A 27,606-nucleotide genomic window follows, 5' to 3' on the forward strand; every position below is an offset into this window, starting at 1 on the left:
AGTAACTGACTTTAGAAGGGTACTTGGAGCTAGCGTTTTTAAATGGCTTTTTATGGCACACATTTAAGATTCATTGGTTTCTCATTATCGTCCATGGAACACTAACTCCTGAATATAGTCTCAGAGATGGTACCAGATCCGGCCCAGGAACTCTCAAAGTAATATGCATAGGCAGTGTAAGTCAAAGGGAAAGTCCATCAGGTAAGAAGGAGATGTGGTGAAGTTCCTACAGTTTTATTTATTCATTTAGCTACTTGGATGGAACCATCAGTGAAGGGTTCTCATATGAAGGTTAATTAAAGAAATCCATTTTAAAGAAAGATGGAGGTGGAAAGAGAAAAGATAATGCAAACCAAATCCAGTATGACATGGTAATAGCAGTCCAGGTGTTGCAGGTGGGGAAATCAGGACATGAAAAAGGCTCTTCCTGTAGGAGACATTTGTCTTGAAGGCATTGTGCCAGAGACATTTACTGAGTTCCTGAGTCCCTCAGACACATTCTAAGTCCTCCTCTTCCCTGCTCCCTGCCTTGAGAGTGCTATCACCAGGTGGTATGGACTGGGGATATCACTGGGGTCCTGCACTCCCGGCTTCCAGCTGGGTTGGTCAGTGGGGAGTCCTGACAGGAGATGCAAGAAGTAGGGGTGCAAGAAGGTTGAGGTCAAGATATTTATTTCCCTGGTTCCTTGGCTGTAGGGTCTTCATAGGCTGAAACCAATCATTGATCTTTTCCTTGATCTCTTCAAACTTGGGAGTGTTAACAGAGTCACTGCTAGTAGCTCTGGGTTACTACACTGTATCTTTTGGTCCCCACATCCTACCCAAACCTTTTTTATAAAAAATTCCTCAAATTGATCTAATTTGCTAATTCGTGTCATCTACTTCCTGTTGGTACTCAGAGTAATTCCAGAATCTTTAGCAAATGAACACTTGTCTTAGTCCATAACAGAATGCAATAGACTAAGTGGCTTAAAAACAGCAAACATTAATTTCTCACAGGCAGGCTGATGAGAGTCTGCTTCCTGTTTCATAGACAGACATACATCTTTTTGCTATGTCCTCACATGGCTAAAGGGGTGAGGAATTTCTCTGGGATCTCTCTTTTTTTTCTAGCTTTATTGAAAAATAAAATTATAATATATTTAAAATGTACAACATGATGACTTTGTTATATGTATATATTATGAAGGGAGTCCCACCATTGAGTTAATTAACACATCCATTCCTTACATATTTACCCCCTCATTTCTTTTCTTTCCTTTTTTTTTTTTTTTTGGTGAGATCATTTAAGTTCTACACTCTTAGCAAATTTCAATTACACAATACAGTGTTATCAACTATAGTCACCATGTTATACATTAGAACCTCAGATCTCATCAATTTTATAACTGAAAGTATCCTTTTATCAACCTCTCCCTATTTCCCCCACCTCCCTGCCCCTGGCAACTACTTTCCTAGTCTCCATTTCTATCAGCTCAGCTTTTTCTTTTTTTAAGATTCCACATATAACTGATGCTAGGCAGTACAATATTTGTCTTTCTCTGTCTGGCTTATTTCACTTAGCGTAAGCCCTCTAGGTTCATCCATGCTGTCACAAATGAAAGAATTTCCTTCTTTTTTAAAGCTGAATAATATACCATTGTGTGTGTGTGTGTGTGTGTGTGTGTGTGTGTGTGTCACATTTTCTTAGTCCATTTATCCGTTGACTGACACTTAGGTTGTTTTCATACTTTGACTTTTGTGAATGATGCTGCAGTTAACATGGGAACACAGATATCTCTTTGAGATAATAATTTCATTTCCTTTGGATATATATCCAGAAGTGAGATTGCTGGGTCATATGGTAGTTCTATTTTTAATGTCTTGAGAAACCCCCATTCTGTTTTCCACAGTGGCTGTACCAGCTTACATTCCTACCAAGGGAGGACAAGGGTTTCCTTTTCTCCACATCTTCACCAGCACTTGCTATCTCTTATCTTTTTTTATAGTATCTGTGGGATAACTTTTATAAAGACACTAATTCCTTTCATGAGGATTCTACCTTCATGATCTAATAAACTCCCAAAGGCCCCCCTCCTAATACTATCACATTGAGGGTTAGGCTTTAACACATGAATTTCGGGAGGTACACAAGCATTCAGTCTCTGGCAACAGTTGACCCTTGATCATCTCATTTCTTGAGATTGTCTTCTATGAGAGTTGAATTAAAAAAAAACTCTGCTTCAGAATAAGGAGTTATAGGGGAGATATTAAAGTCATCTAAAGAGAGGATCACTAAGTGTAACCAACCTAAAAATAAGCAGAGAAGATGAGGAGGAGGTAGAAATCAGTAGGATTCATTGGAACTAAATATTGAAATACAAAGAATTGGTTAAGGTGCTAGGAAAGAAGAGGGAAGTTATCTGGATGTCTAAAAAATATTACATCATGTGTGATTTATTACCAATATTAAAGCAAGTTACTCACTTCACATTATTGTGTGTCATTTTTAGAGACATATTCCTAACATGTTATTCCTTAAAAATAAGTCCAGTACTTTGGGACACTCTGATGCAGTGTTACTCATCCTGATGATGATAAAAATAAATACTATATCTGTGATCCCAGCTGCCAACCACTGAGCTCTTACCCTGCTCAAGATACTGGACTAAGCCCCTCACACTCCTTCGTCCTCCTTAGAAACAGTCCTTAGAAATGGGCATTGCTATTGTCCCCATTCTAAGGAAACTGGGACCAAGAAAAGCTGCAGACTATAGCATGGAAATGAAAAACTGGAATTCCAATCCAGAGCTCCTAGGTCCTTGCTAACAGTCATCTTCAGCCTCCTCATTCACTTCCCTAGTGTGTGTGGCTAGAGCAAAACACAAACTGTGCTAACATTATTACCTTAAATGACCACCCAGCAAGCAATTAATTCACTCTCCCACTCTCCAGTACTCACACCCAACCTCAATGCACAAACCAGCCATAAACTAATTACTTCTAAATTTATATCTCTCGGCCTGACTCTTCCTAAAATTCCAGTCTCAGGTATCCAACTCCCTTCAAAATATCTCCACTTGGATCTTGAATAGACAAATCCAACATGTCCAAAATATCTCTAGATTTCACCACTTCCCAAAATCTGTTCCTTCTTAGTATTTCCATTCTCTATGTCAATGTAGGAGCATTTATCCCATTGCTCAAGCTGAAACATAAAGCACATTCTTGATCCCTCTCTTTCCTCTGTAACCCCCTACAACCCATAGCAAGTCCTATCTTGAAGCTGACATCTTACCAGCTCTGTGACTCACTACCATAGTCCAAGTCATCATAACATTTTGTTTAGATTATTGCAGGAGTCATCTGACTAGTCTTCCTGCTACCATTTTTACCTTCTCAAAGGCATTGAACCAAACACTGGGAAGAATGATCTTTTCAAAATACAAGTCAGATCAGAGTCGTTCTTTGATTGGAACTTCTGTACTTCTCAGAATCAATTCCATGGCTGCTGCTACCTCACTGTCCTCATCGCTTACCAAGTTCTGCTTCATTTACTCCATTCTAGACACACTGACCATACTGCTGTTTCTCAAAAATACCATCCGTTCTCATATTAGCCTTTGCATATGCCATTCTTTCTGCCTGGGATGCTCATCTCTGAGATCTCTCATTTCATGTAGGTTTTTTTCTCAATAGTCAGCTTTCCCTATGACTCTCAAAAATCACCTCATATTCCCTTCCCCTCACTACTCTCTATCCCGTCTCTTTCCTTTCCTTCTCTTCAGGATACTATCTACTACCTGACATTTTTCCACAGGTGTATTCATTCATTTATTATTGATTTCCTTCACTAGAAATGTAAGCTCTGTGAGAACAGGAACTTAGTTGGTCAAGTTCTCTGCTGTATCCCCAGAACCTAGAAGCATGGTTCAACCATAGAGGGATGCATAAGTATTTGTATAGTTAATGAAAAAGAAAATAAGGAGGAAGGGAAGGAAGGAAGGAAGGAAGGAAGGAAGGAAGGAAGGAAGGAAGGAAGGAAGATGGACTCTGGAGCCTATTGTGGTAAGCAGAATTATTGCCTCTCAAAGATATCCATATCCTATTCCCTGGATTCTGTGAACATGTAAAGATGAAATCACAGTTGCTAATAAAACAACTTTAACATAAGTATATCATCCTGGATTGTGCAAGTGGGTTCAAAGCAACCACAAAAGTCTTTAAAAGTAGAAGGAGGCAGAAAGGGAGGTCAGAGTGATGTGTGTGAGAAGGACTGATGCAGTATTGCTGGCCTTGAAGATGAAGAAAGGGGGCCATGAGCCAAGGAAGACAGGCAGCCTCTAGAAACTGCAACAAGCAAGGAAACAGATTCTCCCCTCGAGCCTCCAGACGGGAACACAACCCTGTCAAAATCTTGATTTTAGCCAATAAAACCCATGTCAGACTTCTAACCAACAGAACTATAAAAACGATAACTTGTGTTTTTTCAAGCCCCTAAGCTTGTAATAATTTGTTATAGCAGCGGTAGAAAACTAATACACCTATACACTGATGTTCTAGGCTATACCACCTCTCCAGACTTTCCATTACTCTCTTGGTGATTTGGGGCTATTCTTTTGTCAATATAATTATATAGTTATATTTTCCTCTCTCCAACACACAAAAGGCACATTCTCCATCTACTGTCTGGGTGTTAGCTATTAAATGTGATAAGCATATTTTTAAATAAAAAGAAGGACACTAAAATGAAAAATGTAGGTATATTTCCTAGCTATGTGAATTTGGCGAAATTGTTCAACCTTTCTGTGCTTCAGTTTCTCACCTATAAAATGTTCATTATAATGATAGTTCACTGTCTCCCAGACACGTAGAAGTAGATAACAAATGCTCAATAAATATTAACTACTAGTATTACTAATTAGTTGAATAGGAGAGATGTCAATCTTATTCTCGAAAACCCAAGAAGCATAGACTCTATACCACTCAGTCATATTACCATCAAATTCTATACTTTTCAGCATTTTTGTAGTCAATATCTTTCTCATGCTTTCAAGAATGATTTAACCTATCACCTAAGCAAAAATTTAAGTTTGACACTATTCAGTGTGAGCAAAGGTATGGGGGAAAGTGCACTCTCACACTCTTTTGGCCTGAGTGTTAGTTGTAAGCCAACTGACCTTCTATCTTACTTTTGCTCTTCTGTAGATTTTGTAATATAAATATAAATTATATTTATCATACAAAATTTAAAAGCTTTTTAAATTTTGTACAACACCAAAACAATTTAGCTTCACTAATGCAAGTTTAGTAATGGTCTATCAGCCTTCTCTGGAGTATACTTATGGCTGAGAAAATATAACCATGGCACAGTAGATGTTTTTGTCCTCAACCCAGACCAAGGACAAATAGTTAGACATTCCAAGGAGCACAACAAAAACAAAAAACAAAACAAAACAAAACAAAAAAGCCCTGAGAGCTTGAGGCTGTGAATATGTATAGAGAAGTAATAATCTCTATTGTATTTTTCCCCGACACAAAATAAGATTGTTATAAAACTTAGTAATGAGATTCTTTCTTAAGTGGAACAAAGAGCCTATGGGTTACACTGTAACAATAAAAAAAATACAGCAATAAAAGGGAGCTAGACATTTGGTCCAGTTGTTTGAATCAACTCGCCTCTTTTGAATAAACCAAATTCATTAGCATGTGTTCTAAGGATTTGTGAGTTCTGCAGCTGCTTCCCACATTTTGAGTTTAACACTGGATAGTGCTTCTGACAGGTTTCTGATGAGTTCTTCTGACTTTTGGAAATTAAAAAATCACCTTCCATGGGTAGTCTAATATCATTAGGGGGAATGGGACTAGGGTGTTGAATTGGTCAGCAGGAAGATTTTAAATACTTCACTCTCTATTGTTGAATTGAAAGGTAAAAAGCAACCCTTTTCTATTTGTAGATTTATTATTTTATTTACTCACTCATTCATTCACTTACCCATTCATTCATTCAATATTTATTTGTGGTCCAAACGCTGCTAGGTGCTGGTGATGAAACCATAGGCAAGACAGACATAGTGGCTTCCTTACTTTTCATGTAAAAATGGAAAGGAAGAATCAAAACTAAAATTATATTGTTGACAAGAACTAGCAAAAATTCCCAGTCTTCATTCTGTGGCTTCATATTCTTTCAATTTCATTTAAAAAACAAAATAAAAAAGATCTATACATATCTTCCAAAAAGGACATTATGGATATGTGACAAAGTATAGTAAAAAGAAACATAGGGTAGGCATTTTGTCCATTCATTAATTCATTCACTCTTTAAACAAAATTTTTTGAAGCATATACTATGTTCCAGGTACTTTTCTAGGTGGTAGGGATAGAGCGGTGAACATAACAGATAACATTCCTGTTCTACTAGAGCTTAACATTCTAAAGAAGAGTGCTAACTACTTACATTTGGGAAGATTAAATATTAATATTTAGAAAGAGAATAAAAAATTTTAGGAAGACAGACCTCTGAGTACCCTTCCCTCTCTATTCTTACTTGTTGAAATATTGCCTTTTCATAAAGACTCAGCTCAAATACCAAGCTGGCCAGTTTCCCTCTTCTATATCCCCTTCATATCTTGCTGATTCAGAGTTCTTTATGCCTCATGTTGTGCTCATGTTTTATGGATTACAAACCTTGTCCATCTCCTAACACAGCACCCTTACATGGCATAGCCTCAATAAATTCTCCTTCAATTAAGCAGATGTAAATGACAAGATAAATTAATATCAGAATGGTTAAGCATATTTCTTCCCTTCCTAGAGGAAAGCTAAATTAGATTAATACTCCTTCAGTCCTTAAATAAAAGTATTTTTATGATAGAAGTTTCAACCTGCTTACTATGTAGTAATACTGATGTCAATTATATTTGACAAGTCTACCCAAACTCAAAAGAGTCAAAATTAAATTTTTTATCTTGTTTCTGAACCTCCTTCTATTGTTTTCCTTATATCACTTAATGACACTGAATGAAATCCTCCTGGTTTCTCAAATTAGAAACTTCAGTCCCTCTTAATTCACCAAGCTCTTTTTTTGGTCTTTAGTTTTTGTATTTTATTCTGCAATACTCACCAATTCCATTTTATTATCCCTCATGAATATTAATCCATCACTTGAGTCTTTCTCTTCTCCATGGTCTCCATTGCCACTGACTTAGCAAACCTAATTATTTCTCGCTTGAACTGTTGAAGTTTCTTCCAATAATCTCCTTGTCAACATTCTTTACCATCTTTAATTTCACCTTTCACACATTTTAGGTCACTCTTATAAAAATCTTCAGTGACTCCCAAATTACATTATTAGAAGGTGTTTCATTGAGAAAGTGACCTATGGTTAAATAATCTGGGGCAACATTGGCTTAAACTCATTTAAACAGGTTTGCTGCAGGACTTCTTAGTGACTCTGATGCCTTGCTCTGTATGGTGAGTCTCCAAGAGGAAGCAAGCCTTCCCCAACATATTTGATTTGAGATTTTTTTCGTGGGGAACTAAGTCTGATATTGTAGGTTGGCTCACTCATCATCTACACCAACCCCTTTATTCTCTATATTCCTTTATTACAGAAGTAGGAAAAATTAAAATATTCCCTAGCCTTCTTGGCCGCCAGGTATGCCTAAGTGTCATTCTAGTCAAAATGATGTAGACAGAAGTCATGGAGAGTACTTCCTTTTGCCTCTTTCCCTATCTTCTCTTCCTGAGAAATGGCAGCCATCTTACACCTCTGCTAAGGATGGAAGAGCAAGAAGATGAGAGGAACCTGTTTCCCGAATGATTATCATTGCCCGTGAACCAACCCTGGATTTCTCATAGGAAAATTAAACTCCTTTATCATTTAAGCTACTCTTTTTGGATGTTCTGTTACTTGTAGCTGAATTAAACTGTAACCAATACAAACATCTCAGAGCACTGTTTGGGAAATAATGAAAAATACAAAATCAAGTTTAGATTTCTAAGCATGGCATACAACCCACTATCTTCCATACATCTCCTTCACTTGCAACCCTTAAAAGACACTAAAATTTTTAATAGTCTCTGTGACTTTATGTGATACATATAATACATATGTAATATATATAATATGTGTGTCATTTACCAGATCTGTCCACTATGGCACCAGAATCTTGACTGCAATCATTCCTTGTGTTCTTCTGCTTCAGATACTCTATCTGATAACACCTGTAAGTACTGTTTATTGAACTAACCATAGCCAGGTCTGTTGCTGTTAGTAACCCTACAGATCAGTGCACATATGGGAACTTTAGGGAATACATCTTTCCTCTACTGCTCACTCTGAAAACTATGCCTGCTACAAGTGCAAAGAAATGCCTTCTATTTCCTCCTGAGTTAAAAATTTTGTCACAGATTCTGTGGCAATAGACCCTTCTGGTCTGAGTAGTGTCTCAGAATGTTTTTCTGCCATTACCTCCATACACACAACCTCTGAGCTGTACTATCAAACCACTCTCCTGGATATGGTGGCCTAGCCTTTGTTTTTCAGTTATTTTATACCCATTAGCTTTCTCCCTCAGGCTGGCCTGCACTTTTCTTCAACACCTGGTATATGACTCTTTATCCTGAAAAAAAAAAACTGAGTTGCAATTTCATCTCCCTTGTGAAGCCCTTCCTACAACATCCACAGTTTCTCAAGCCTATCTCCTTCCTTACCATGTTGAACATATTGCTGTTCAAGCAATGACCACGAGTAATGTGATTTGTCATTCACGTGACTATCCATCCTAATAATCTGTAAACTTTTTAAGAAAATACATCACATCATCTGTGAAGAGAGAGAGTTTGACTTCCTCTTTGCCACTTTGAATTCCTTTTATTTCTTTTTGTTGTCTGATTGCTGAGGCTAGGACTTCTAGTGCTATGTTGAACAATAATGGTGAAAGTGGGTATCCCTGACCTTAGGTTCCTGACCTTAAGGGAAAGCTCTCAGTTTTTCCCCACTGAAAATTATATTTGCTGTGGGCTTTTCATAGATGGTTTTTATGATATTGAGGTATGTTCCCTCTATCCCTATACTTTGAAGAGTTTTAATCAGGAAAGGATGCTGTATTTTGTCAAATACTTTTTCTGCATTAATTGAGAAGATCATATGGTTCTTGACTTTTCTTTTATTAATGTGCTCTATCACATTGATGGATTTCTGAATGTTGAACCACCCTAGCATCCCAGGAATAAATCCCACCTGGTCGTGGTGAATAATCCTTTTAATATACTGTTGGATCCTATTGGCTAGGATCTTGTTGAGTATTTTGGCATCCATGTTCATGAGGGATATTGGTCTGTAATTCTCCTTTTTGATGGGGTCTTTGGTTTGGGGATCAGGGTAATGCTGGCTTCATAGAATGAGTTTGGAAGTTTTCCTTCTATTTTTTGAAACAGCTTCAGTAGAATAGGTATTACTTCTTTCTTAAATGTTTGGTAGCCTGGGAAGCCATCTGGTCCTGGACTCCTTTTTTGGGGGAGAAGTTTTTGATTATTGCTTCAATTTCCTTGCTGGTTATTGGTCTGTTCAGATTATCTATTTCTTCCTTGTTCAGTCTTGGTAGTTTATAAGTTTCCAGGAATGCATCCATTTCTTCTAGATTGCTTAATTTGTTGGCATATAGTTGCTGGTAATAAGTTCTAATAATTGTTTCTATTTCCTTAGAGTTAGTCATGATGTCTCCCCTTTCATTCATGACTTTATTATTTGGGTCCTTCCCTTTTTCTGTTGGATAAGTCTGGCCAGAGGTTTATTGATCTTATTAATTCTTTCAAAGAATCAGCTTCTAGTTTCATTGATCTGTTCTACTGTTCTTCTGGTTTCTATTTCATTGATTTCTGCTCTAATCTTTATTATCACTCTTTTCCTGCTTCATTTAGGTCTTATTTGCTGTTCTTTCTCCAGGTCCTTTAGGTGTAAGTTTAGCTTTTGCATTTGGGATGTGGAAAACCCAAAAGACTCCACCCTGAAGTTACTAGAACTCATACAGCAATTCAACAACATGGCAGGATACAAAATCAATGCACAGAAATCAGTTGCATTTCTATACACTAACAATGTGACTGAAGAAAGAGAAATTAAGGAATTGACTCCATTTACAATAGCACCAAAAACCATAAGATACCTAAGAATAAACCTAACCAAAGAGGTAAAGGATCTGTGCTCTAGAAACTACAGAACACTTATGAAAGAAATGGAGACAGACACAAAGAGATGGAAAGACATTCCATGCTCATGGATTAGAAGAATAAACATTGTTAAAATGTCTATGCTGCTGAGATCAATCTACACTTTCAATGCAATCCTTATCAAAATACCATTGACAGTTTTCACAGAGCTGGAAAAAACCTAAAATTTGTATGGAACCAGAAAAGACCCTGAATCACCAGGGAAATGTTGAAGAAGGAAGCCAAAGCTGGGGACATCGCAATGCCTGACTTCAAGCTATATTACAAAGCTGTGATCATCAAGACATCATGGTATTGGCACAAAAACAGACACATCGATCAGTGGAACAGAATAGAGACCCCAGAAATGGACCCTCAACTCTATGGTCAACTAGTCTTTGACAAAGCAGGAAAGAATATCCAGTGGAAAAAAGACAGTCTCTTCAATAAATGGTGCTGGGAAAATTGGACAGCCACATGCAGAAGAATGAAACTGGACCATTCTCTTACACCATACACAAAGATAAACTCAAAATGGATGAGAGACCTAAATGTGAGACAGGAATCCATCAAAATCCTAGAGGAGAACATAGGCAGTAACCTCTTCAACGTTGGCCACAGTGACCTCTTTCAATGCATTTCTCTAAAGGCAAGGGAAACAAAAGCAAAAATGAACTTTTGGGACTTCATCAAGATAAAAAGCTTCTGCACAGCAAAGGAAACAGTCAACAAAACTAAGAGGCAACCCACGGAATGGGAGAAGATATTTGCAAATAACATTACGGATAAAGAGCTGGTATCCAAGATCTATAAAGAACTTCTCAAACTCAACACCCAAAAAACAAATAATCCAGTCAATAAATGGGCAGAAGACATGAACAGACACTTCTCCAAAGAAGAGATACAAATGGCTAACAGACATATGAAAAAATGTTCAACATCACTAGCCATCAGGGAAATACAAATCAAAACCACAATAAGATACCACCTTACACCAGTTAGAATGGCAAAAATTAACAAGACAGGAAACAACAAATGTTGACGAGGATGTGGAAAAAGAGGAACCCTCTTACACTGTTGGTGGGAATGCAACTTGGTACAGCCACTCTGGAAAACAGTATCAAGGTTCCTCAAGATGTTAAAAATAGATTTACCCTATGACCCAAAAATTGCACTACTAGGTATTTACCCCAAAGATACAGACATAGTGAAAAGAAGGGGCACATGCACCCCAATGTTCATAGCAGCAATGTCCACAATAGCCAAACTTTGGAAGGAGCCAAGATGCCCTTCAACAGATGAATGGATAAAGAAGATGTGGTTCATATATACAATGGAATATTACTCAGCCATCAAAAAAGATGAGCACCCACCATTTGCATCAACCTGGATGGAACTGGAGGGGATTATGCTAAGTGAAATAAGTCAACCAGAGAAAGAGAATTATATGGTTTCACTCATATGTGGAACATCAGGAATAGTGCAGAGGACCACAGGGGAAGGGAGGGAAAACTGAATGGGGAGAAATCAGAGAGGGAGACAAACCATGAGAGACTCTGGACTCCAGGAACCAAACTGAGGGTTAAGAAGTGAGGGGAGTGGGGGGATGGGGTAACCAGGTGATCGGTATTAAGGAGGGCACATATGATAATGAGCACTGGGTGTTATATGCAACTAATGAATCATTGAACATTACATCAAAAACTAATGATGTACTATATGTTGGTTAACTGAACAATAGAAAAGAAAAAACATCAAAACAAAAGAAAAGACATCACATCATCTTTATATTTGAAACTCCAGAATCCTATACAGTGCTTGATATATGTTAGGTCCTCAATAAATGTTTAGTCAATGAATGAATAGATGACTCAATCAATTAATGATTAGAGTTGGTAAGAATATGGTACTTGCAAAGGCCTCATTTGGCCAAGATTGAATTTCTTCTTTGCCAAAATTATGTTAATCACCAAAAAGGCTGGCAAAAGAACAAAACCTAATTCTAAAGTGACTACATAGGGACGCCTGGGTGGCTCTGTCAGTTAAGCATCTGCCTTCAGCTCAAGTCATGATCCCAGAGTCCTGGGATCAATTCCCACGTCAGGCTCCCTGCTCAGCCAGGAGCCTCCTTCTTCCTCTCCCCACTGCTCATGCTCTCTCTCTCTCAGATAAATAAATAAAATCTTTTAAAAAAATAAATAAAGTGACAGCATAGTCACAGCTTTATCACTACATATTAGGCAACACATTATTTCATGAAATATTTGTGTATGAATTATAGTATAATTGTTATAAAGATATAAAATTTTCTACCTATTTGAAAGAACACGTAAGGTAGCAGTTGCAATATAATTTCTAAATGTTAAATGTCACTGGCAAGAAGTGTTCCAAAAATCAAAAATAAGAAAATACTTAGGAATAAAATTTAACTAAGGAAGTGAAAGGTCTCTACTCAGAAAACCACTAGACAATGGTGAAAGAATTTGAAGAAGATAAAAATAAATGGAAAGGTATCTCATGTTCATGGATTGAAAGAATTAATACTGTTAAAATGTTAATACTACCAAAAGTCATCTATAGATTCAGTGCAATCCTTATCAGGATTCCAATAACATTTTTTTTTTTACAAAAGTAGAAGAAACACTCCCGAAATTTATATGAAACCATAAAATACCCCAAATAGACAAGAAAAAAAAAAAAAGCTGAGAAAGAAGAACAAAGTAGGAAGCACCACATTTCAAGTTATACTATAAAGCTACAGTATCAAAATAGTACAGGTACTAAAACAGAAAAATAGACGAATAGAAGAGAATCAAGAGCGCAGAAATAGACCCAAGCACATATGGTTAACTAATATTTGACAAGGGAACCAATGATACTCAGTGGAGAAAAGACAGTCTCTTTAAGTTATGGTGCTGGGATAATTGGATATTCACATATAAAAGAATGAAATTGAACCCATATCTTATACCACTCACAAAAATTAACTCAAATGGATTAATGATTTAAATGTAGGATCTGAACCCATAAAACTCCTAAAAGAAAAGATAGGAATAAAGCTCCTTGACATGGTCTTGCTAATGGTGTTTTGGAGATCACACCTAAAGCACAAGCAACAAAATAAAAAAATAACCAAGTAAGACTACATCAAACTAAAAAGCTTCTGCACAGAAAAAAAAATCAATAAAATGAAAAGACAACCTATGGAATAGTAAAAAATATTTGCAAACCATATATCTGATAAGGAGTTGGTTTCCAAAATATATAAAGAACCCACATAACTCAATAGCAAAAAAACAAATTATCCAATTTTAAAATAGGCAAAGGACCTGAGTAGGCATTTCTCCAAAGAAGATATACAAAAGGTCAACAGGTGCAGAGAACATAATAAGATGTTTAACATCACTATTCATTAGGGAAATGTAAATAAAAACCACAATAAAATACCACCTCAGGCCTGTTAAAAGGGCCATCATCAAAAAGATGAGATAATAAATGCTGGCATGGATGTGGAGTAAAGGAAACCCTTATACACTGTTGGTGGGAATGTAAATTGGTACAGCCAATTTACTATGGAAAACAGCATGGAGGATACTCAAAAAATTAAAAGTAGAACTATCATATGATCCAAAAAGTACTTTTCTGGGAATATATTCAAAAGAAATGAAATCACTAACTTTCCAGATACCTGCATATACATCGACAGATGAATGGATAAAGAAAATGTGATATATATATATATATATATATATATATATATATATGGAATATTACTCAGTCATCACAAAGAATGAAATCTTGCCATCTGCAACGACATAGATGGAACTAGAGGGGATCATGCTAAGCGAAGTAAGTCAGTCAGAGAAAGACAAATACCATATGATTTCACTCATATGTGGAATTTAAGAAACAAAACAGATGAATACAGGGGAAGAGATGGAAAAATAAAATAAGATGAAAATTGAGAGGGAGGCAAACCATAAGAGACACTGAACTCTAGGAAACAAACTGAGGGTTGGATGGAGGGGAGGTGGGTGGTAGGATGGGGTAACAGGGTGATGGGCATTAAGGAAGGCACTTGATGTAATGAGCACTGGGTGTTATATGCAACTGATGAATCACTAAATTCTACCTCTGAAACTAATTTTAAAAAGATATCTGCGTCCCTATATTAACAGCAGAATTATTTACAATAGCCAAGACATGGAAACAACCTAAGTATCCATCAGTGGATGAATGGATAAAGAAATACACACACACAAAGGGATATTATCCAGTCATTAAAAATAGGAAATCCTACCATTTGCAACAACATGGATGGATCTTGAAGGCATATGCTAGGTGAAATAAGTTAGAGTAAGAAAAATATTGTATGATCTCACTTATATGTAAAATCTTAAAAAAAGAAAGAGAGAGAGAACAAATTCATAGAAAAAGAGATCAGAGGTGGAGTTGGGAGGAGATTTGGGGAAGGTGCTCAAAAGTACAAATTTCCAGTTATAAAATAAATAAGTAGTAGTGATGTAATGTACAACATGATTATGGCCAACACTGCTATAAGATACATAAAGTTGTTAAGAGAGTATATTCTAGGAGTTCTCATCTGAAAGAGAAATTTTTTCTTTTTTTCTTTCTTGTTATTGTAACTATATGAGGAGATGGATGTTAGCTTAACCTAACATGATAATTATTTCACAACATATGTAAATCAAACTATCCTGCTATACCCCTTAAATTGATGTATGTCAATTATTTCTCAATAAAACTGGGAAAAAATGCTAGAGGATATGATACTGAGTTGTCCTTTTTTATCTCTCTGTGATAATAAAGAAGACAAATTACAACATGTTAATTTGAATAGAAAAAAAGTTAATTGATTTTAGCATAAGAGAATAAAAATTGATGTCATTGATCACACACACAAAAGGAAATGGCCCCCAAAAATATCAATACAAGTAAAATCACATCTTTTATTGTTACAAATAATCACTTAAGTTCCCACCTGCCATACAAGCAGGAAGTCCAATATTCTCCTGTCAAGGTGTCCCTGCCAATTGTTCAAGAACTCCTGAGAGCTTCCAAAGGTAATTACCTTCTCTTCCCTTTCCAGGTGCACAGAGAACTCTGAAGGCCACCACCACCACTGCTCCTCACAACACATGGTGTCAGTGTCAATGCTCATCCTCACACAGTGCCATAATCCATGGGCTCATGTCCACTCTAGGTGATGTGATGCCACATCTAGGTTCTTTGGTCCCATCCCCTCAGTGCTCCAAGACTGTAACTCCAGTGGACATCTTTCTCAGTTCACATAATTCCCACTTCTTAGGGCACAAGTTGGCATAAGAGGACCTAAATCTATCCCTTCCCCCCAAGGAGGTAAGGCCTAAATCATCCCTACACCTAAAACCATCCCTACCTCTGTCAGAGGATGAAGCTTCCTCCCTCCTACCCAAAATACAAAACGTCTCTTTACACCCTTTTTTCCTGATCATTCAGGTTACCTTATCCACATTATAGACTGAATTTGTCTCCCCCACTCCCCAAATTCATATGTTGAAATCCTAACCCCCATCGTGATAGTATCAGGAGGTGGGGCCTTTGGGAGGTAATATTAGGTCATGAGGATAGAGCCATCATGGATGGGATTAGTGACCTTATAAAGAGACCCAGAGAGCTCTCTTGCCCCTTCTGCCAAATGAGGACACAGAGGAAAGACAGACATCTATGAGGAAGCTGGACCTTACTAGACACCAAATCTGCCAGCATCTTGCTCTTGGACTTCCTAGCCTCTAGAACTGAGAAATAATTATCTGTTGTTTATAAGCCACCTAGTAAAGCAGTCCTATCTATAGTATTGTGTTACAGCAGCCTGAAAGACTAAGACAGTGCCCAAAGCTACCTTTCTGAGAAAAGCTAAAATTAGTGATTACCATGTGATCATAGTCCTTGTATAATCTAGGTGCTAACAGGCAACTTCTGTAGGTAAAGAAATGGGAGGCAGGAGGTTTCAGGCATGATATTCCCCAGGCAGGACATCCAGCTACATAAAGAGGAACATCAGGCCTTTGAGGCAACTGTGTTTTATTTCCATAGAAGACAAGAGAAAGAGAAAGAAGTATATCAAGAGAAGGTATCCAGACTAAGAAGAGTCTTCTTAGGGCACAAGTTGGCATAAGAGGACCTAAATCTATCCCTTCCCCCCAAGGAGATAAGACCTAAATCATTTCACAACATATGTAAATCAATGAATATGAGAAGACAACCTATGGAATAGTAAAAAATATTTGCAAACCATATATCTGATAAGGAGATGGTTTCCAAAATATATAAAGTACCCACATAACTCAATAGCAAAAAAACAAATTATCCAATTTGGTGCAGTATAGGTAGGCCCGGACACATGAGGCAAGAGAGTGATTTGGGGCAATGTTCCTGGCTAATTGTCCCTTAAAGACTATGCATCTTTAGAGAGATGTGGCCAAACTCGTTGTTTAAAATCACTGACTAATGTTCTTATCAGCATCTAGTTTCCCCTGCTCAAATCTGATTTAAATTGTCTAGAAACAGAGATTGTTCAGTGAGATCCTAAAATATGTCATTATATGCGATTTGCTTGTCAGACATTTTTGCTTGAAAAATAGAATCTTTTCAGTTGGTAAAGTACAGAATGGACTTGCCAATATTTTACCCCCTGATAAACATTGGTAATTTTACTATCTACAAATAGAGTCATCAAGACAGATGCCTTTGGGTGATTGAAATCCCTCTGTATGAAATGTTATTTACTGGCTGAAGAGTCTTGAAACTGATTCTATTTTTCTAAGTCTCTCACAGGTGAGCCATCACCACAAGCTACAGGCTATGAATGTGTGTAAGGGGGTCTTTTCCATTCTTCTGAAAATGCTCTTCACAGTTGATGAGATGTATTGTGCCAGAGAGACCCTTTTCCCTACAAATCTTCACAAAACAGATTCAGAACCAAAAATAAAAATTAAGACACATAACAACGTTCTCTCCCCCGCCCATCCCACTCTCCCTCATTTTCCCTTTCCCTCTTGCTCTTTCTTCTCTTTTTTTCCTTTATTTTCTTCAGTGATTCTGTTAGGATCTTTCTCCTTTCAAGTTTACTTAACCCTGAAATCCTATAGAAATTGCCTGTGAAAGTAGGGAAGTTGAGATCTGTGTTTTAATACTTGTACCTGTAGAAATAATTCTAGCAAGACAAAAGCTCTCAGAACCCACTAGGAAGCTCCAGATGAACTGTATTCTCCTTGAGGGTTGTGACTGTACTTAGAGTACACTTTTCTTTGCTACCCAGAATCCATTTCTCCACTTCTGGTACTACTTTCACTTGGCAAGTTTCTTGGAGTGCAAGAAACGTAAACCAACTCTGCTAACTTAAGCAAAAAGAATTTTATTTGAAAAGTAAATGGAGAGGGCGCCTGGGTGGCTCAGTTGGTTAAGCGACTGCCTTCGGCTCAGGTCATGATCCTGGAGTCCCTGGATCGAGTCCCGCATCGGGCTCCCTGCTCGTCAGGGAGCCTGCTTCTCCCTCTGACCCTCCCCCTCTCATGTGCTCTCTCTCTCTCATTCTCTCTGTCTCAAATAAATAAATAAAATCTTTTAAAAAAAATAAAAATAAAAAATAAAAATAAATAAAAAAAAAAAAAAAAGAAAAGTAAATGGAGGAATTCCCAGATGAAGCACTTGGCTTGAAAAGGCCAGAAACCAAGAAAACTCTGGGAGTATACGTCCGGTATCCTGAGAACTAGCTCTTCAGGCCACCATTACTGAGGATGAATCAGCAATTCAGGTTTTTTGCAGTTTGGCTCAGGATTGAAATTCTAAAGAGAGAACATCCAACTGGTTGTGCTTGAGCCTGTGTGCAGTCTTTATAAGGGAAATCAGTTCACAATCCCTCCATATTTTACCTAATGTGTTCACAAGCCCTTGCAATTCACAATCCCTCCATATTCTACCTAATATGTTCACTGTAGCTCCCCAACATAAAAGGGGCTGCTGTCGCTAGAAAAGAAAGGAACAGATGCTGAGGAGCAAAAGGGGGGGGAAGGGTAAAAGACACAAGCTCCAGGTGATCTAAATGCCTCTTAAAGAGGCTTCATTGTGTCATATTTTTCTGGCATTCCCCAGAGCACCTAGGCACAAAGTACAGAACACAGAGTAAGAACTGAACATATATTTAACTGATTGGTTTCCATCACCACTCACCAGACTATTACCTGCATGAGGTCAGGGACCGTGTCTTTTATGTATGACTCTTATGTATCCTCAATGCTTAGCCCAGTATTTTGAATAGAGGGCCCTTAATAAATATTCAAAAAATGAACGAATGAATAAATGAATTTTTTAAACTATCCCCAATAGCAAGATTCATTCACTTTCCTTCCTCTTTTCAACTTTTTGCCCCTTTCCCTACTCATTTTTCTCATTGATTCATCTCCTGCTCTCCTTAGCTTTAGCTGGAGCCAGTTTTTATACCAGAGACATAATACTCCAAATTTTAGGGACAAGAAAATCCACAAGACCCAAGGAACTTTACAGGAGCACCGTGTTAGTGGCAGTCTGGATTATTCCAACATATTTCCTATCATCTGAGCAAGAGAATTTGGAATAATACGTTTTTTAAAAATCAGCTTGTAAGCAAATTGGAGACTCTTTACAAAAATTTGCTCTCAGCAATGCACCACAGGCAGATCACATTCTCCATATGCTTATAACAATCTCAAGATTCAGAAAAGCTGCTTATTATGGGAGATAGCAACTTAGAAAACCCATTTTGTTGGAAAAAACTCCAAGCCAGAAATACCCTATAGATCTAATATCTGAATTTGCCCTTTAATGTAGCCCAACTTTGCTTTAAAAAGAAAAGAGAGAGAGAGAGAGGCGGTAGTAATAATAATTGTGTTCTTGATAGTTCATTTAATAGTTCAAATCTTAATTATATTCTGTCATCTGGAAAGGTACACACTCCCAAGGAGCATTCTCTCCACAGAGCTGTTAGCTGGCCTTCCGGTCACAAGGAGCCTAACTAGCCCTTTTGTACAATTAACTGAGTTCAGTGGATACTGTTGCTGCTACTTGGCATGGCGCTGTGTTTTGACAATGCAATTTCGATTTATGACAAAATTTGCTAACATACAGGGTGAGGTCGTAGGGGAAAGGTCAAGCGAAAGCTTCATTAGAGGCCTCAGTCTTCCTCTCCTGTCTTTTGAAGGAAAGCATTTGCCGGATAATATGGGGCTTAATTCTCTTTGCAAGTTTATTGTGTAGTGGATTTGGTAAATAAGTCGTGGGAGCAAAAGGTGAAAAACTTAATAGCTCTAGAGGACTAGTAGAAAGTACTAGACTATATCAGAAATTCTTGAACTTTAATGTGCATACATGTCACCTGGAGATTTTTCTTAAAAATTCAGATTTTGATTCGATGAGGAGGCCTGAGTGTTTGCATTTCTAACAAGCTCCTGCATGGAGCCGCTGCAAAGAAGGGAGAACCTGAATGATGAGTTCTGATCCACCCAAAGCGTTATAATTCAGTCTGCTTAGAACATTCTCCTTTCTTGCTAAAACTTTTGACACATTGTCCTCGCATGCCCCAATTTTCTTTCAGACTTCAGACTGTGAAAATTAGCCGATTCAAAGCATTTCCTCTTCAATCCATCATCCCTGCATTTTTTGACTTCCAGAGTTTCACATCCCACCCTCATTTTGTGTGTGCTATGAACCTAATGTTATGTTAGTTGTTCTTTTCACAATTTCTTTCCTAATAAAATTATCTTCACCCTCAGACACACGTAAGGTATCCTTTAAAGCATTTGCTCTTCTATTTACACACACAAAAAAAAGGCGGGGTGGGGGGAAGTGGCGAATACAAGAAGAGTCCACTTTTTCCATTAGAAGAGCCATAATAATTTGATTATTTTTACATTTCAACCCAAACCCACTGAGGACAAAAGAATCTCTGCTCAACCTCTATTTCTCCCCTCTTTGACAACTCACTATCATGCAGTGGCACTTTTTCATCTCTGTTCAGAAATGGAGATGACATTCCATCCACCGTGAACTTCTTTCCCCAGTGCAAAAGAGTCATTTCAAAGAGGCTCGTTAGCTACTGCCAGGCTCCTTGCGAATGCTGGGCAGAGACCAAACACTCGGCCAGAGCTGCTCCATACCAGCTCGCAGCACATCCTTGGGAGATTTCCCCCAGTCCTCCTGGGACCAAAATAGTTAAGTTCATGGCTCCTCCTGCCCTCTGTACTAGAGTGGATTGATAGCACACTGCTTTTTTTCTCCTCCAAAGATGACGTCTGTCACCAGACAGGGGGATCAGAATTGTAATCCTTCTTAGATTCTGTTGAATTGGAGTTTACTGCTTTGACCTTTGCAACAATACATATTTTTTTGAATGACTGCATGTTCCATTTCTTCGGGGGATTTGAGGGCCAAGGAGCTAGCGGTGGAGGGGGGTGGGGATGCTGGAGGAAGGATCTAGAGTGATGGTGATGTGGTTTTTGACCTTCTAGACCAGGGATTTGTAATCTTGTGACTGAAGATATCCTGTGGCTATACAGATTAACATTGCAGAGGTTAAAAGACAAGCCTGAATTGCATGTAGCAGGGAATGAGGGAGTTTTTCAAGTCTAACCAAGTGCCATATTGAGGACAATGATATCATCCATAATGGCTGTCTCTGGCACGCCATGTCAGCCTAGACTATTTTTCCTCCATATTACACCCTCTGCCCACTAAAAATCTCACTGGGCTTATCCACATGCCAGGATGGGACATTATTCATCAGATAAGGAGCCACGGGATGCCAGCAGAGGTTGAACGAGGCGTAGACAGGCTGCCCATAGATGTTTTTGTTACTATGACTGGGTAACCATAAGCCAAGCTGGAGAACATAAAGCCACAACATAGCACTACTAATTGCCTGTGCTTCTTATACTTCGTGATTTTTCAGTTCCGACTTTGTGGAGAAAAATACCGGCATCCAAATTCAGAGTCAAGGTACATTTGTAGGTGCCTCTCTGTGCCTAGCACTGTTCCAGGCCCCAGGAGGCCTGACAAGCGCAAGAGTGGGTCAGCCCCGGGGAATTCACAAATCTGCCTCAGTGCAATTATCTCAGGCAATTACTGAGCAGGGTTTTCTTATCTGTTGCAGAGAAAATGATTTCTACCTCACAGGGTTGTTATGAGGATCAAATGATTACATAAATAGGTAGATAGACAGTGATATAGGTAGATATAAATATACCTTAGAATAGTAATGTGAGCTATTAATATTATGAATGCTGCATTTAATTCTTACAACATTGAAGGCAGACTGTCGCGCTAATGTCTTGGTCTGTTCAGGCTGCTCTAACAAAACACCCCAGAGACTAGGTGGCTTGTAAACAACAGCAATCACAGTTCTGGGGGTTAGGAAGTCCAAGATCAAGGCACAGGCAGATTTTGGGTCAGGTGAAGACCTGCCTCCTGGAGGGCTATCTTTTTGCTGTAGCCTCTCCTGGCCAGGGTGGCTAGGAGCTCTGAAGGGCCACCAATCCCATTCATGAAGGCTCCACCCCCATGACCTAAGCACCTCCCTGAGGGCGGCTCCACCTCATAATACCATCACATTGGCCCTTAGGATTTCGACATGAATTTGGAAGGGACACAAACATTCAGACCATAACAGCCTTTTTCACAAATGAGAAAGCTGAGCCTGAGAGAGAGAGAGATTGCCGAAGAATTACATTAACTCTTTCAAGCCATTTGATGTCCTGGAGTTAGTAAGTCCAAAGGAAAAAAGGAGGGCCCCCAAAAGGAATAAAGGACTTTGCAGCAGTGCCAGTAGTTGCTGAATATTCCAGAATCCCAACTTAGCAGGGATTCCTTCCATTGGCCATGTGCAGCTTCTGCTACTCACTAAGGTTTGGTTAATTTGACGAATACAGCAACTCAAAGGAAATTCTCATGTGTTAATACCTGGGGTATCATCCACCCAGTTTTTGGGGGGGGAGTATTTTTACTTGTATGAATTTATTTCATAGAAAAACTCATGCAGATTTGCAAAGTTATGGGTACAGGATGCTCCTTGCTACTTTCTGATCATTATCAAAACAAACATAGATACCAAGAAATAACCTAAATATCCATCAAAAGGTAGCAGTGTATATTCATTATGGTACTTTTTCTCTCCAGCTTTATTGAGATACTATTGTCATATAACATATGTAAGTTTAAGGTGTATGATATAATGATTTTTGTACACGAATATACTGCAAAATGATTACCACAATGATGTTAATTAACACCTCAATCCCCTCACATAATTACCATTTTGTGTGTGTGTGTGTGGTGATAACATGAAAGACTGATTTTTTTTATCTCTTTTTTTCCACCCATCTTGATATCAGGTCCTATGTTCTCTGATGATCAAAATCTTGTGAAGAGAAGTTACTCGGGGAAATACATAAAATGTAGCAATTACTGTATGTGGCCAGAACTGGATCCGGTCTAACTGGGCTTTGTTTTTTGTGTGTTTATTTATTTTCCTTACCCTGCTCAGTACCAACTCACAGACTAAGTGTCAGCTCTACTGAGGATTTCTATATTTGCGAAAGAAGTCCACAATTTCAAAATAAGTCCTGGAAAGATGGTGATATAAATAGGCCTTCAGAAACTTGGGGAAGTTAGAAAGGAGAGACACATTTGTGGCTAAAAATGTCCTCGTTGGAATGCTGGCAGCAAAGTAAGAGGTAAGGTTAGCAATGAAGGAATGAGCACTAGGTGGCCAGTCTGTGGTCGTTTCTCTTCTTTATTCAACAGATGATGGCTGAGCTCCTACTCTGGGACGCTGTGCTAGGATTGTATTGAGAATAAATGAGAGATGCTCTCTCTCTCTCTCTCAAATAAATAAATAAAATCTTTTTAAAAAAAAAGAATAAATGAGAAAAATAAGAAGCTGAAGGAGAATGGGTCTCCTTGAAGGGGGGAGGGAACCTCTTACCCATATAACTGTTATAATATAGGGTCCCATCCTTCCAGTTCAAAACCCAGTACTAGCCCACCATTTCTCCATTCCTCTCTAAGCTTTAACCGTCCAAACCAAGCTCCTTACTCTCCTCTGTGATGCTGTTCAGCATGGGACACTGACTTTGGCATGCCCCTGGCTGGAGGGCTAGTTTGGCCAGCACTGAGTAGTTGTGTTACTTCGGGCAACTTGCTTACACTCACTGAACTTCTGTTTGTTCATCTGAAAAGTAGGGTTTATAATACTCACTTCTTCGGAAGATTATTAGGAGCGTTAAAGATGGTTGATGTCAAGAACTTAGAACAGAAATCAGGTATATACTACATGGTGTACACAGCACACTTGTTCATATATCCATCATAGTCAGGCTTTTGGGTTATTAACAGTAACAAATACACTTACCTGGAATATTATTCAGCCACGAGAAAGGAGGATATCCTGCCATTTGGGACACGATGGATGGACCTTGAGCACATTTTGCTAAGTGAGAGAAGTCAGAGAAAGACAAGTACGATATCATTTATATGTGGAATCTAAAAAATTCAAAGCTGTAAAAAAGAGAGTGAAATGGTAGTCGCCAGGGGATGGAGGCTGATGGTGTTTAAAGGCACGAACATGTAATGAGTAGTAAATAAGCCATGCAGAGCTAATGCACAGTATCATGAATATAGACAATAATATTACAATTATGTAAATAGTGATAAATATCACTACTGCAGCGATCATTGCTTGGAAGTGAAAAGCTCCCACACGAAAGGACAAATCGAGTGCCCTTCAGAGTCAAAGATGGCAATGAATATGTGTGGCTGGTGAGACCAAGAAAAACTGTCATTTCTCTTTTCCTGCGTTAGCCTCACCGTCTGCAAATTAACAGACCAGCTGGAGAAGATAATAGTAGCTCAGCTTTGCTATGATTCTAAGAAATGCCCTGGAGGAGCATCTACTTCTCAGACTCAAGCATAGGGAAATCCTGGTGAGGGTGGGTGGGGAGGAGGGTTAGGGGGAGGGTCAGGAAGAGGGGCCGTGTGTGGCCTCTCCCCTCGACAGGCCCCTTACAGCACAGCTCACACTAGCCAGCACCCTCACGGCAGTTCTGCTTAGTACTTTGCAGAAATGAGTTCAAAACATGGGCCAAGCAGAAAATCAGCAGATATAAGCCAACGCCAGGTCAAGTAAGACAAAAACTAACAGCTAAGCGTGGCAAGTCAGGCCCGCTCCCGAAGAACAGGGCCCTCAGAGAAGGGCAGTGGGAACGCGGGCCTTCCACAGCGCCCTTCCCGGCGTCGCAGGGCCAGCTCACACCCCATCACCCCTGCCTCTGCCACCCTTTCAGGCATTTGGGGATGCTCTGCCTTTTACTGTGATTTGAAATGATTCCGTGACTCAGTTCTATTGTTGTTCTGTGTCCGGTGAGTAATGAAACATTTTTAACAGCATCTTTTGGGCGCCTTTTCCTTTGATTTTTTCCAGCTTAATGACATTATTGGGAAGGCTTTGGGGACTCTTATGCAGATGTACTTCCTGGCGAAGTTGCTGCTTCAGGAGAAGTCATTACTTTTTGTGGGGCCCACAGGCACTGGAGAGGCTCTTACAAACAGCTTCCTGTGACAGTTACCTCATGAAAAATATGTTATATGTCAAATTAACTTCACAGTGCAGACCTCAGCTAAGCAGGCCCAGGACATCTCCCTAACGGAACTTGAAAGGTACCCAGAGTTTTAATTAAAATCAAGAATGTAATCGTGCTTAGTTTACTCCTCAGAGATTATCCACAAAATAATAGGAAGCGCTCGCCTTCGGTTTCTGACAGAATAAATGAAACTTGATTTGTTCCTCCCTGTAATGTTTATTACTGGGGAAACTACATTTTAATTGTTGTTGACAAATATTCTGATTTATGGGGTGCATAAAATGGAATGCAGTCTAGATAGCATGTGTCTACTTAACTTCTCCTTTGCAAAATTTTGCTTCGGGAGGCTGTGCTAGCTATCTGTCATGGGTATTCTTTAGGCCAAAGCATATTAAAGTAAATCACCAGATTGGATCTTGACTAGTAAAAAGAACCATCTGTTAGGGAAAGATGTAAGCAGTGGGCGATAGAGGCGGTACTTGCCAACACAGGGAGGGCAAAAAGATCAACTGGAAGAATGGCAGTGTCCAGGGGATTCTATCCAGAAGCTGGTTAGCTTTCCAGCCTCCAAATCATGCATTTTTAATTCATCACATGGCAAAAAGACAAGTCAGACACTAATTGGCACCATAAAAGAAAATTTGTACCATACCAGGAACTGTTCAGTCAAGGGGACTTTGCGCCCCAGTCCACATGGGCCATTTTGTATTCTGTTTAAACTTTAGAACTGAAACTGGAGGATGCAGAGGTGGCTCAAGAATCTATTTAAGTCATAGATTCCATTCAGGATGCTAGTTCATTACGAGAAAAACATTTGGGGGTAAATATGCCCATGACCCTTTTCCAAATAGGGTTAGAATATAGTAAATACTGGCATGTATGGAATGTCCCAATTTACATATATATATGTAAATTATGTTATACACATACACACACACATAAAATTTTTCAGGTGTTAATGACAAAGTATTTGCTATCATCTCAACAACTGCTTCTGAGAATGGTCATTTTTTATGTGTGTCCTTAAGGAAACTAGAAGAACTATTGACTAATTTTAATGCTATGTGTTAAATGTACATTAATATATTTGAGAACTATTAAGATGAAGAATCTTAAGGCTCACAGTATTTCTTCCCACTAGGGATAATTAAGCCTCAATAATACACAAAAGTATTGCTCTGTTCTTCCGGGTCCTTGTCCTAGAAAAAACAAAATGAATGTTAATGGAGGGTCCTCTTTGCCCTCGATATGGCTATGGATGATTACGTACTTTGCTTTCAAGATTTTTCTTATGGCTGCTTTCTCAAACTTCATATCCCAACACGTTTTGCTTTTGTTACATTTTTAGCTTGAGAAGCTCTTTCAAGCATAATTAAATCATTTAATGTTCCTGAGTGTTATTTTCCTTCTTAAGAAATGCAATTTCATGTCATTTCTTTAATTTGAACTCCTATTAGTGTTTCTGCCTTAGAATATACCTATCTTTATGAAGCTCCTGCAGGTACATTTCCAACACCTGGGATTTTAAGAAGTTAACCCAATACTGCCCCTCTGCAGGGCCAACCTTTGCTCCCACTAGTGTAGTTTCTTTGGTACATTTTGAGACAAATGTCACTGCAGAGACTTAGCATTACATCTCAGCCAGCTTCTCCATCCCTGTCTCCTGGGGAGAGAACAAGGTGACAATCAAGCCTTTCCTGAGGTGACTTTGGTGGAGTTCAAAGAGAAAAATGGATTTTTCTCTTCTTCTTTAGCCTTGAAATTTTTCAAATCTTATGGAAAATCTGGAACAGAAAGCGAGAGCACTTTCATCATAGAGGCACGAGAAAATGGTTGGGGTTCACAGGGGCCATTGCAGAACCTGGAGGAGAATTTGGGAATGACTGCTCAATTTGGCAACTTTACCAAAAATGGAGTGGTATCAAAAATAGTTGCTGTCTTAGTCAGCTCAGGCTGCCATAGCAAAATACCACAGACTGGGCAGCTTCAAGAGCAGAAATTTATTTCTTCCCCATTCTGGAGGCTAGACGTCCAAGATCAAGGTTTTGGCAGGTTCAGTTTCTCCTGAGATTTCTCTCTTGGCTTGCAGATGGCCACTGCTCACTGTGTCCTCACACAGCCTTTCCTCTGAGTGTGTGCATCCCTAGTCCTCTTCCTCTTCTTCTGAGGACACCTGTCAGATTGGATCAGGGTCCACAAATATGACCTCACTTCACCCTAATTACCTCTTTAAACACTTTATCTCCAAATACAGTCACATTCTAAGGTATGATGTATTAGGACTTCAACATATGAATTTTAAGGGGACACAATTAAGTCCATAACAACTGCAAATACTCTTAAGTGTGGTGAGAGTAGCCAGTGTGTGGGAAATTAATTAAATATGCCCAAGATGCAGAGCACCCCACCAGACAACAGGAATAAAGGAGGGCCCATCCTTTGGACTTGAAGTATTTTATTTCTGAGCCCTGAATCTATGGGATTCACAGCCCAAGACATTATCCTTCAAGAAAGAAAAAGATTCAAGAAAAGGATAATCAAAGCTAAGTAACTGTTCATAGGTTGTTCCTGGTTAATCTAGCCTCAAATTCATTCTAAGCCCAGTATTAGAGCACTGGATAAATCTTCTCACGGTGGCTCTAGACCGTGAGCTCCTCTGAGGCAGGGACTCTGAGTCACACATCCCTTGTGTCTCTCATGCCCAACGAAGGACCTGACACATTGCGGGGGGGGGGGGGGAGGGGGG

The 27,606-nt window shown here is 38.8% G+C and overlaps 1 protein-coding gene across 6 annotated transcripts in view; it reads right to left on the reverse strand.

Annotated features, from left to right (window-relative positions):
• The window catches only part of LOC145721876 (uncharacterized), a 201,582-nt gene that overhangs the window by 123,332 nt on the left and 50,644 nt on the right, over positions 1 to 27,606 (reverse strand). For 3 of the 6 annotated variants that reach the window (XR_014145867.1, XR_014145868.1, XM_081822252.1), the window contains one exon: positions 23,633 to 23,710. The exons of the other annotated variants lie outside the window; for them this stretch is intronic. Coding sequence is in view for 1 of the 3 variants with exons in the window: in XM_081822252.1 (XP_081678378.1) it covers positions 23,633 to 23,710 (78 nt within the window). In the remaining 2 variants the exon portion in view is untranslated. The remainder of the gene's footprint in view (positions 1 to 23,632; positions 23,711 to 27,606) is intronic. 6 annotated transcript variants of the gene reach the window in all.

Source organism: Leptonychotes weddellii, chromosome 5 (assembly GCF_054177405.1).
Source record: "Leptonychotes weddellii isolate Sample4059 chromosome 5, ASM5417740v2, whole genome shotgun sequence".
NCBI lineage: Eukaryota > Metazoa > Chordata > Mammalia > Carnivora > Phocidae > Leptonychotes > Leptonychotes weddellii.